The sequence below is a fragment of the Dermacentor silvarum genome, chromosome 11, assembly GCF_013339745.2.
Source record: "Dermacentor silvarum isolate Dsil-2018 chromosome 11, BIME_Dsil_1.4, whole genome shotgun sequence".
In the NCBI taxonomy this organism is placed as follows: Eukaryota; Metazoa; Arthropoda; class Arachnida; order Ixodida; family Ixodidae; genus Dermacentor; species Dermacentor silvarum.
This window is the reverse complement of record NC_051164.1, coordinates 72,817,285-72,829,617: the sequence shown is the minus strand read 5'-3', so window position 1 is coordinate 72,829,617 and position 12,333 is coordinate 72,817,285. Positions and strand designations below refer to the sequence as shown.

The following is a 12,333-nucleotide window of genomic DNA, read 5'->3' as shown; positions in this document are numbered from 1 at the left end:
CTTTCGTGTTAATAAAAGATAATGGGCAGAGAGGCACACCAGAATAACTTCCCGTTGGCTAATCTGCACTGGGTGATGGGGTAAGGGCTGGAAGGACGAGCAAAAAGTAAGAAAAACGAAATATGAAGAAAATCCGTCCGCTGGAACAAAGTGAATGCATTTCACAACGACTGTAGTTTGTGAATCAGTTCCTATGCTGTTAAAAAGCGCACAAGCGGCTTTTAGAGCAATCCGGGCTGAAGTATGCTGGGAACCAAAGTCCAAGAATCTTGTTTTCCTAAGGGGGACGGTTTTCAAGCTTCACGAGCGTGGTGCTGAGGGACCTTTCCTTGCGCCCCCTGAAACGACGTCAATAGCACAGAACGTACGCAGTCGTCTCCTTGCAACCGCGAACTTCACATTCTCAACCTCTGGCCATCATTAGTCTCGCTATATGGCCTACAGCTTTGCTAACCACCACGATCGCCGCTCTTAGATAGGGCTCTTACTCCTGCCCGGGACTTTTTAACCGCCTTTCAAGCCAGCGTAGCCTTTAGTTTACGTTGGCTATGGCGTGGTCACAGCCGCAGGATAAAAAAGTTGTCGCAGTTTCACCTGAAAGGCGAAGCATCAATTGCGATAGCAAATTTGTAGAGAGCTATACGGAGTAATGATAGTAGCTTTATCAGCTGTGTAAACTTCGACATGCAGCAGCACCGGCAACACGCAGAACTGTTGTCGACGCCGTCGGCGTTTTGCCCGCGTTCGCTCAAAATGCGTGCGGCGTTGCTGACTGTTGCCGGAGCCTCCTATATAAATAGGCACTTGGTGCAGCAGCTTACCGTCACCTCCCTTCCCTCCCCCCCCCTCCCCCACGGCCTCTCGCGCGTCGGAAGAAGGCGCGTTTGCTCTACATATATGGTGATTGTAAAGGAGGAAAGAGACGCCTACTTCTGCAGCCCTTAAGCGAGCACGGCGCAGAACGCGCGTTTGTTCTCCGTCGTGCGTTCACTCCCCGTGAAAGCGCGCGCCCCTCGCGCCCTTTCACTCGCACATACAGCGTTCGCTGCGCGGCGACGATTTCATCTCCATTGACGTCATACGGAACCTCACGGCGACGGCGACGGCAGAAATCTGCTTTTGAGTGTCCATATAATTGCTATCGCAATAAAATCGCGCACATCCCACGCACTGTGAAAACCTATTATGCGAAGCATTTTGCAGGTAATTGGCTATCCAGCACTGTTTGGGGTTCCTCAAAACAATGCCAGGTGGACCACCGTGCCCGTACAAGTTAAGTAGTTGTGTGTGTGTGTGGGTAGCGAGAATACGTATGTGTGACGGCAACGGCACAATGAAAACCACGTTGTAGACGATCGTATGAAATCAATGGCATGATTTCTACGTTGGCCGTTCGACGTGAGCCTACGACATGGCGATTGCTGGGTTCTACCTAGGTGGTGGACGAACATAAACGAGAGACACGTATTGAGATTTCATCAGTGACTACGTGTTACACAATCTGCGCGCGATCGTGGCCTCATTGAAGCACATCCCAAAATAAAATAGCATCCCTGTAGCGAATAAAACAATGTTGAATTGTTTCAGGTACGTCACACAAGTGACAATTAGTGGACGTCACGAAAACGTATCTTTAACGTAGCCAAGTCATCACAGGGAAGGTTAACAAACGCTTCACAAAATTTCATATAAATTCTCATTCCGTGCAATATCTGGTGCCAACTAGTCGTGGTGATGTACCCTTTGCATGTTTCTACTCATTGGGATGCCTAGCCTGTTGAAAGCACGCATGGGATTGAAATGCCGAAGCCATAATTTCATCAGCAACTCATTTTATTCAAATAATCGCCCAACTGAAATATCTACACGAACAAATCGTATTTCGTCCAGATTGGTAAGGTTGGTAATCCTTACTGCGATTTTAGTACATCTTGCGAAGCTTCACCGCAACCTGAGCAGCGGGTTTCAAGAATGAAGAAAAACTCTATGGTGCTCCGTGTATGTGTCATCGTCGCCGTGCACACTAGAAGAGTACTAGAAATTGGATTGCGCAACTTTTTGACAGGACACACAGAAGAGAAACACACACAGCAGAGCACTACTTATATCAGCTCTCGATTTATTCCCTTGTAAGCGGAATAAATACAGGAAGATAAAGGGGAAGAGCAACACAAATACAAAGCATTTTTTACAATAAAGGACCATCCACCAATACCAAGCCGGCTTTGCCACGTGATCATTTTGGCTGCGCTCGGACATCGCAAAAAAGGAACCACGAGGATATAGAATTTCAGATTAGGGTGTGAGGAAATCTATTTCTTTCGCAGTAAGGGAAACGGATGGCATGCTTACGCAGATACTTCATATGCACGCAATCTCGGTGGAATGTCTGAACGAAATAATATTTCGGTCAGACAGGAGCACGATTATTTTAATCATGGGCAGTAACTCACATCTCTGGATCCATTGTAGAGGTTGCGGATGTAAGCCAATTTTGGAGAACTGGGAGATTGTGAGCAAAGATAGCCGCCTCGAGAGATTATCGAAGCCACCGAGGATGCACACGGCAGGCCGGTACTTTAGTTTATTTATTTTTATTTTTTTATCCAGCCGCCGTAGTACGGTTAATGAACCAATTACCGAACCATAAGTTCTGTCACGAGCGCTGTGAGCGTGAGGAAGGAAGAAGATGCAATCGTGAGGTACCAGTAACGAAGAAGAAGAAGGTAGTCAAGATGGCCGCCAGCTGGGCGTTTGTCTCCGTCGCCTTCCTCCTGCTGGTGCTGGCACTGACTCCGCGTGAGTAACGAAAGACCTTTCACTGGATCTCAGAGTCGCGATTCAATACACACGAGTTTCGGGAGAGAGCAACGCGAAATGAGACAGGGCATCGATGAAGCAAGAACGGCGAGCAACTCTTACGTCAAAGACAGCGAAAGACTATAGGCTAGTTTTGCACACCCTTCGAAATTACGAGGTCTCTAGCCAGAACTTTGGAGACGCATCGCCGAATCCGAGCTTAGTACATCTCTATTCACCTCTATTTCCGACGCACGATCCTGCAGGATGGGTCGGCTCTGCCGTGCAACTTGGGAAGAGCGTGAAACGACGAGACAAAAAAAAAGACGACACATTAGTGCGTTCGTTGTCTTTCTTGTCCTATCATTTCGCGCTGTCCCCTAGTTACCAAGAATGTACCGCCAAGCTCAATTTTCAACCCTTCAGCTCTGTACACTCTGCTATACCAAACACGCAAGCACATGTTGCCGCTGCAAAACGAAAACCGGAGCTGCGCAGCAGCCGAAGGTGGTAAAGAAATTCCGGACTAGCAGCCCTAAAGAGGGGCTTGAGGTGGTTAGCCAAAGTATGCCTGTTCTAGCGTCAAGCTTCGTCATGTCGCCTTTCCTGGTTTACTCTATCTCCATCTGCTTTATCATATTGCTGAATTCGGCCGACTTTTCGTTTTAAGCCAATCACAGCTGGCAACATGGCAACTTCGACAATATGACGAAATTCGACAGGCCGCACTGTAAAATAATCTGCAGCCTTAAATGTCAGAAAGTGTTTACACCATGCTACAACTCACAACCTTGCAGACTTTTTGGGTGTAAGGGCGTGAGTTATGGACCGGTTAACATCTTTATTCACTTTTAAGGGTGTAAATTATTTTACCGTGAAGCATAACACTCTTGGCGTCCCATGAGTGGACGCGACGCAGCTAACGAACCAGAAAGGAGAGGCTGTATACGGACGAGGTAGAACCATCGCCTAACACTTTAGGTTCGGCGTGACGTCCAATGGCGATGTCGAGATGTCATGCTCTTCAGACTACAGTAAGCAGCCATGCATGACTCGACACAACAGCGCTCTTCGACAACACCAAGCTATAAGCATGGTGCAGCCTGAAAGTCGAGAAAGAAAGCTGGAGCCCGGGAATAGGCTGAGCGCGTCTGGATTCATTCGTTTCGTTGTTCTAAACGAATTATTAGAAAGATTTTTCAGCATGCTGGGGGAGTTTGACGGAATCTACGATATTATTACAACATCTGCCGCTGCTCTTTTGAGCGTGGGTGAGAGTGCACTCCGTGGTGTAATTGGGCTTCTTATATAGCGGTTAAGTGATTTGGGCATACACAGTGTGCAGTGTCCACGGGTATATGTTTAATGAAGACACCCTGAATAAAGGAACGATAATTATCCCGGCTTCCTAAACAAGGTGGTCCGTGCGCTATTTATTGATGCATCTCCACGCATTCCAGAGTTCGACACGGGTGCTCGCATGCATTCAATAATGCCCAACACCATTCGCTTCGCAAGCGCATTCTCGTTAGACAAGACTCAACTATGCAGAATCAGTGAGAGTCAAGATATTTTGGATGTAGTTGATTATCATGTAGTTGGTTATCATGATGGATGTAGTGGACTATCACTTGATAAGTGATAGTCCGGTCAGAAATTGTTGGTGGACAAAAATTCAGTAATGTACGCGTGTCCACATTGCACTGTTGTCGTTAGTTACGTATAGCACCGAATACGTTAGTATGCCGTAAAGCATTCGCATTTTTATCAATTGCTTTCGCTTTACTATATACGGTACCTTTCACTGCTTACAAAGGAGCACACAATTTTCTCATGGCCAGCGCGTCCTGGTGATAAAACCAGCAAGACTCAATTGTCATGTCTTCGTTGAAAAGGCCACTTGCTTAGTTTTCGGCTTCAGTTGGTAACAATCAATTGAATACAAATTAGCTTCGGTAGTGTTGAAAGTAATTCTGTGACAATCCAGTCCATCTTTAACTATGGGTGGCTTTTTCTAACAAATACTGCTCGCGATGTTTTTAGCTCGGGAAGGCAGGTTGTCACGACGCATTATAGAGAGAGAAATGTATGAACTCGTCCACTTAAAGGCCGAATTCTCATGTTTCTTAATTAGCTATGTTCAAACATACAAAATTTCGTGTGTCATTTGAATAATTTTGTTTCAAAATGAAATTATTCGATTTGTTGATTTGATGTTAAAGTTCCTAGAACATACGAGGTCATTACGATCAATCGACCATCAAGAATGGTCCATTGATCGAGCCACTTTGATGGCCCGTCATACACCTGTTGGTTGACAAGCTGCCCAGGCGAACAGGTTTCGAGATAGCGGTTTGTGCATTGAATGAAGTGCATCAGTTTCCTTTGACAAATTTTCTCTGCGTGTGTCTTATTTTATAAGGAAAGAATATTTAGCATTGAAAAAGTGTTTTCTACACATTTGTATTCTACAAAATGCGGAGTGTATACTCAGAAACGTGTAAATAATTTTCTTTTGTTCGCACAGAACAAGTTGGTAATGACCGGTTGCATTTAGTAGGTGTTCAAACATACTGTAATTCAGTGTTTGTGAATATTGAACACGCTATTGATAGCTATGTACGGTTGTGTTCGGGCAGATTGTACAGACCCTACAACGTGCGATATGAGTGACAAAGCCTACCGCTATGTACGGTGGTTGCTTTAAGGGGACTGTCTATCATTTTTTCGAGGACTTTCTATTTTGTACCGCGCAGGTGCGGCCCAGGCGTTGACTTGCTCGGTGTGCAACTCGGTCTTCAACGAGGACTGCATGACCTCGCCGCAGAATTACGTCAAGGAGTGCGTGCCGCCCCCGCAGTACAACAACAGCGACCACCCGCCCTTCTGCCGGAAGTCCACGGTCGTGGGTAAGATTCCTTGCGAGATGACAAAGAAACGCCGCTGTCATATATTGACACTATATGACACCACTGTACACCCTTCCCTTCATAATTTTCAATGGTTGATTTGCATCACGCTCAACGAATGATTCATCGTTGGTAATGCTGTTATCGCTGGGTCGGAGGAGGCCAGGTAAGCTGGCAATTGCTACCGGAAGAGCCATAACATGCATGCCTGCTCTTAAAGAAGGAGGGAGTAGAAACAGAAATGGAAGACAGAAATAAGGCGAGAAAGAACAAATACGTGACATGCCAGAAAGGCTATAGTAAAGCCAGGACAAAAACACCACGGCATTAAAGGGGGGGGGGGGGGGGAAGAGAAGAACGGACACATGGTCTTATCGGGTCTTAATAAGCATTGCCGCAAAGTTAGCCATCTTTTTATTAGATATAGCTGTCGATATCAGGATTTGCACCAAGAAGGGCGCAAGCCTTCAGTTGATAAGTAATGCTTTAAGGACAGATCCTCGGAGGATTCGGACTCAATGACGCACTGAAGTGTTGCATCTAACAATCACGTGGGCTAATCGATCCTGTGCCTCCAGGAGCAGGGTATACTCTAGCCTCACCGAAATTTACTTGGATTTACAGGGAGTTTCACTTACCTTGGGTTAAACTTTAAATAACCTGCCGCGGTGGCTCAGTGGATAAGGCGTTACACTGCTGAGCACGCGGTCGCGGGTTTGAATCACGGCGGACGCATTTTGCTGGCGGCGAAATGTAAAAACGCCCGTGTGCTTGCGTTGTGGTGCACGTTAAAGAACCCCAGCTCATCAAAATTAATCCGGAGCTCTCCACTACGGCGTACCTCATAGTCAGAACTGGTTTTGGCACGCAAAATGCCAGGAAAAAATCAACTTTTAGAATATGCAAATGCCACGTGGCTCGACAGAACCAAGGTATTGTGGTTGGCCGTCGCTTGAAGATACTCAGATTATCATTTGCATTCCGCCTAATTAGATAATTAGCCCTAATAATCAGTGAACTTGTCAATTATTATAATTAGATCAAAAGTGTCAATGAGAAAATTGTAGAGCAACATGAGAAACTCCCAATACAACTTTCTATTGCTCGATACGTGCTACATAAGTGTTTTTCCGAGCCTGAAAGAAGCTCGCGAATACACGCAAAATTGGCGCGCTACTGGCCGCTCTAGGCACTTTGCGTGTATTCGCGGGAATCTTTCACGCTCGGAAAAATGCTTTTATGTTGCACGTATTGAGCAACAGAAAGCTGCTTAGGGAGTTTCTCATGTTGCTCTACAATTTTCTGATTGACACTTTTGATCTAATTATAATAATTGACAAATTGACTGATTATTAGGGCTAATTATCTAATTCGGCGGAATGCAAATAATAAGCTGAGTATCTCCAGACGACGCCAAACAACATTACCTTGGTTCTGTTCAGCTACGAAGCATTTGGATATTTTTTAAAGTTTGGCCCAAGTTAAGTGAAACAGCCTGTAGTCCGCAGAGTTCAAGATAATAGCCAGTTTTAAACTCGATAGAATCACATAAACCAAAGTAATACTTCTTAGCTCCTCTTCTCTATTGGCACTCCTTACACATTGTAAAGTCTATATCACGTCTATAAACCCAGAAAGCCCACGCACCATCGCACATGAAGGAAAGTTAGAACAGTTTCTTCGCAGTTATTTATTGCCATGGAGCGTTCATTCGTACAAAAACACTACTAAACTTTTGTTCAGTGAATAAATCAGTGATTAGTTTCCTGAGCTACCTACAACTGAAACCTTGCTCCACCACATCAAACAACACCTACTAGAGTGCATTAATTTGCCTGCCCCTAAACACCAATTTGACGGAGTCCACTCAGCGTATCGCAAATCCTTCGCCCATCTATGACAATGTGAGCAACTGATACATCATACACAGCGAGCCGGTATCAGCAAGTTCACGCACCCTATACGGAAGTATACTGGAGGTGTGTATGCTGGAAGGTGGTAAGTCATAATTCATCACCGACGCCCTGGTCATGCGCCCGCTTCGGAGCCATCGCACAGGCTGCGTTGCTGGAGCACGCCGTGATCTGTCAGTGCCACCGCCGTACAAAAAGGCCTCCAGCGTAAAGCCAGTCAAACGGGGCGTGAGAAACAAAAATGACCCCGATTAGTGGCAAAAAAAATTATAATTGTGCAAGGAAGTTGACGCATTTTCGAATGAGGTATACAGATGGTAACTTAAATTTTATGATCATTGATAACTATATGCTTTAAAGCGATAATTTGGAACTCCAACGCAGAATTTGCTGCTGGTTGAACTTAGATCGACATTTCGTACCGAGCACGTCGATGCATGCCGGCCCTTCACCATCGCAAGAAGACGCCTGCGAAACTCCCCTTAACAGCATCGCTTAAAATTTTTTTTCCGGCTATGTTGTGTTCAATAAGGCAAAGCAGTCTACCTCAAGCCTGTGAAAACTCATTTTTGTAAGGACCATTCGCTGCATGTCTTGTCGCGCAGTGTACAAGTACACGCCCGAAATTCCACTGCGGGTGTCCCGCTCCTGCGCCTACCTCAAGGACCCGCACGAGGACTGCCGTGGTATTTTTCCGATGGGCATGGTCGCCGAGGTGTGCCAATGCTTCACGGACGCGTGCAACGCGGCGCCGTCGTCCTTCGGCGCCGGCGACATCTGGTGGATGTGGTGGCCAGCCGCGGCCGTCACCTTAGCGCTGTTTCGATGACGCCGAGTAAAACCGCGCGGCCCTTGCGTCGTTATCGTTGCGTGGTTTGCTTTGCCTCGCGTAGGTGCCACGAGTCCGTAGACGGCACGGTGACGATCAGTTTCAAAGTTTTTATTTCGTATTTACAGTACATGGTTCATAGCATATTATTGCGATAGCAATTATATGGACACTTCAAGCGGATTTCTGCCGTCGGCGTCGCCGTGAGGTTCCGTATAAAGTCTTAAGGGCGATAAAATCGTCGCCGCGCGCTGTAAGTGCGAGTGAAGGCGCGCGGGGGACGCACGCTTTCACGGAGAGTGAACGCATGGGGGAGAGCAAACGCGACTTCCGTTGCGCGAAAGGCCATGGTGGTATGGGAGAGATGGAGGGAGGGGGGGCGACGCTGTGCTGCGGCACCAAATGCGTATCTTGCAACCGGGCGCAAGGGGAACTGGCCACGCAATCTCCCAAGCAAAATAAGCAAAGCGTGAAGGCAGCGCTGGAGAGGGGGGGGGGGGGGGCGGCTTCTACTCTGCCAACAAAAGCGTTCTTGCACTTTGCGCCGGTACGGGCTGTTGGTACTGTCGCGCGCACCGTATCTTGCAAGCGATCTCCACGCGGCTCTGACCTTTGTATGCGCTGTGCTTTCGCCACTCAGTTTCGTTGAAGCGAACGACCGCACGAACCTTCGCTCGCTGCGGTGGCCGCGCTTCCCCACGCCAGCGTTTTGACAGTGGTTGTCTGCGGTCGTCGAGTGTGATCTATTCATGGTTGCTTGTGCACGCTGACACCACGCTTCTTAATTCAGCTAGTAAGCGAATGTGTCAAGTTTATGCAGCCGATAAAACTACTATCCCTACTCCTTACAGTACTCTACTAATTTGCTATCGCAAATGATGCTTCGGCTTTCAGGCTAAACTGCAACATTTCTTTACAGCAGGAGGCCCAAAGCCGAAACTGCAATTAGGGTCTCCTACAACTACGTGAATAGAGTATATTAAACAAGGGCATGCACAACAATCCGAGGTGCAAAAATCAAAAGAAAAGAACAAGCAGCAAACGAGAGACAAATGTCCAGTAAATAGGTTCTGGTACAGAATGGCTAAGGATAATTCAACATTTTTTTTAGCTTGTACAAGGACGTCGGTGATTTCAGTGGCGGACAAAGGTTATTTCAAGTGGATATGGCAAGGAAAGAAGTCGTTTTCTTGCCAGTAAGTAGTCCGTGCTTTTGTAATATTAAATTGATTGCATGAGAAAGACCGCATTGCTCGTCCCATTATTTGCGCTGTTCGCAATGTTGACTGCGAAAACAACTATCCCAACTTCGCGTTCTCGTCCTGCTGGTCAGAAATGTACAGCGGTGAATGAAAAGTTGTAGTGTCGCCCGAAAGACGAAGGATTGATTGCGATAGTGAATGTATTACCCGATTGCACAAAGTAAGAGTTGTAGTTTTATTGCCGCTATAGTTGGAGTAAAGATTCGCCTACTAATAAATTAGCTAGCATCGTGTCACGCGCGCACACTGCAAATGTGAACCGATCTCACTCGACGACCTCGAACCCCATGCTGTCGCTAAAAGTTGTCACAAGCGTTGGCGTTATGAAGGTCGCAAACTTATTAATGCGTAAGCATTTCTACAGCGTACACAACGAAGAATCTTGTCTGTCTGTGTGTCATGTAAGACGAGTCGCTATAATTAAATTATTGCATAAAACAAAACTTTGAAAGGAACAACTTTGACGGGGGTGAGTTTTGAACCTACGACCCGACGCTCAGAAGCAGAGTGCCGTAACCAGTGGGCTAAACACCCACGCTTGCAGAAGGTGAATCTATCTTAACCATATGAATGTGTTATACCGGCAGTACAAAACTAATGTCAAAGGAGAACAGTTTATATCAAGACTTTGTTGAAAGATTTCGTGATGGTGGAATAAAGGTCATCTCTAGCCGATTGAACCATTGTAGACATCAGGAAAATTCCGATCTTGCGAAAACTTAAGGCCCAACACGCGACATCCCCGATGCGTTTCGGTCGCGGAGATGCGCCCTCCGTTGGCGCGTTCTTTTACCGAACGAAATGCCACTGACCTCTGAGGGCTCATGCGCTTCACGTCGCGCAACATTGACAGATAAGCAGTCGATGAGTTGATAAGGATGATGAGGGAGTGATGAGGGGCTATATGGGTGTCATCATGGCTCATAATGGTTCAACGCGGATGGATAAGGTGCTAAAGAGCGATAGGGTCTTATAATGGTCCGAGCAAATCTGGTAAGGTTAATGATCATAGATAAGAGTTGATAAGGGTCGGATCTAGTGCGAGAAAGTTGATAAAGACCGATAAAGATTGATAATAATTTATACTTGTCGCGTTCAGTTTCACAACATTGATAATGACACCGGGCTTCGTGGAGATTAGCAACTGGCACATTGCTTACGCTACTTAGACAACTCCCAGAGGAGTTCTCCGTCAAGTTTTTGCTGTCTCTCCCTTCAACGCCTTACGAAAAACGAATACGCTTGTTCTGGCTCTCCCTTCAACGCGTTTTCGCACATTTAGCAGCTCTGCCGCTTTGAGAAATATGTTTAGTGGTATATATGCTACTCATTCAAATAAATTCACCCAAAGTGAAATTTTGTTGCCGTGGCCCTTTAAACAATCACGGCAACGTATATTCTTCAAACCAGACAACACACTGTTATGAGTGCGAAGTTATTTAACGAAGAACGGTAACCTGCAGTTAAGCTTTTTATGTTCCCTGCACGGCGATAAAAGGATGAGGACCAATAAAAGCACACGCATGCCTAGCAGAACCAGCTGGTTCGCGGTAGGCAGCTCTCTCTTTGACGTCGTGTTCTGGAGGAGCTCTTTGGGGGCAACGTCGTTGTCTGTTTTTTTTTTTTTTTCGTTTTTTTTTTCTTTTAATCCTGAACACACTGAAGTGCTCGAATAACGAACTAAATGCGAGTGACCATGAACTTTATTGAATTCGTTCTTTTAATAGACAAAAACAGAAGTTCGGATAGAAGAAAGAAAGAAAGGCAGCTACATATTTGTTTTTCTTGCATGCTCAAAGCCACGGAGAAGTCTTTCGGGTTTTCGAATTGTTTCTCTGGTCATTAGGTCTGGTAGCTATGAATAGACGCAAGATGGCAATGGACGACGGGAGAAGGCTCGAATTTTTGTTTATGGCCGTCGAGTCGTCCAGCAAGCCGTCGTCCACGCGAAAGAATAGAGCCTCCCACATTGACCCGTTGACACCGCGCCGATAAAGTGTCGGCGGCGAATGCTGCAGCGTCAGCTCGCTAGCTGAAGGGATGTTCTTGATAGCAGTGGATCCTTGAAAAGAGCCGCCAGCTAAAATGTGCTCGTTGCCATCTTGACGTTCAACAAACATCGTCGAAGAGTTTCCGGCGCTGTTCTCGCAAGCAGCACTCACTTGGCCCGAGAACCTTGAGGCTCGACCACCAGCCTCTCATAGGATCCCAGAAACGCCACGCACTTGGACGTCACCGAAGAGCGCAGTGTGCAGTCTCTGTGTATAAGCGACATAGACGTCGCGTCCGAGACACTGACGAGCATCTCGGGGTCATGCCAGGACACAAACTCGCCCCTAAGTGAAGGCGCCTTGAAATTGGCGCCTGTTGTTGTGGCGGCGACGCCGTAAACAGTGACCTGCCGCGCACCTCGGGACCGGTACCACTCGGCCAACTCGGTCACGTGCTCGGAGCTCGCGCCGTCGACGCGCAGGCAGATGGCCACAGAATCCCTGTCACGGAGAGGCTCGACAAACGACGTGTTGACAGCGATCCACACGACGGATTGGGGGTCTTGGCTCGTCTGGATCGACAAGGCGACCGGTACGTGGTCGTCAGGTTGACCCGTGGCTAAATCGAGA

The 12,333-nt window shown here is 46.9% G+C and overlaps 1 protein-coding gene across 1 annotated transcript; it reads left to right on the top strand.

The window, feature by feature from the left end:
* Positions 1–2,735: 2,735 nt before the first annotated feature.
* LOC119432670 (uncharacterized) lies at positions 2,736–8,539 on the top strand. Its single transcript, XM_037699826.2, has 3 exons — positions 2,736–2,799; positions 5,556–5,708; positions 8,227–8,539. The coding sequence occupies exons 1-3, from the start codon at positions 2,736–2,738 to the stop codon at positions 8,448–8,450; spliced, it is 441 nt and encodes a 146-aa protein (XP_037555754.1). The 3' UTR covers positions 8,451–8,539.
* The last annotated feature ends 3,794 nt before the right edge of the window (positions 8,540–12,333 follow it).

Bases quoted from the DNA above. Each gene is read 5' to 3' on its own strand.
- LOC119432670 (XM_037699826.2), top strand. From the start codon at position 2,736: ATGGCCGCCAGCTGGGCGTTTGTCTCCGTCGCCTTCCTCCTGCTGGTG. The intron at 2,800-5,555 runs GTGAGTAACGAA...TGTACCGCGCAG, and splicing joins GGTGCTGGCACTGACTCCGC to GTGCGGCCCAGGCGTTGACT. The intron at 5,709-8,226 runs GTAAGATTCCTT...CTTGTCGCGCAG, and splicing joins CCGGAAGTCCACGGTCGTGG to TGTACAAGTACACGCCCGAA.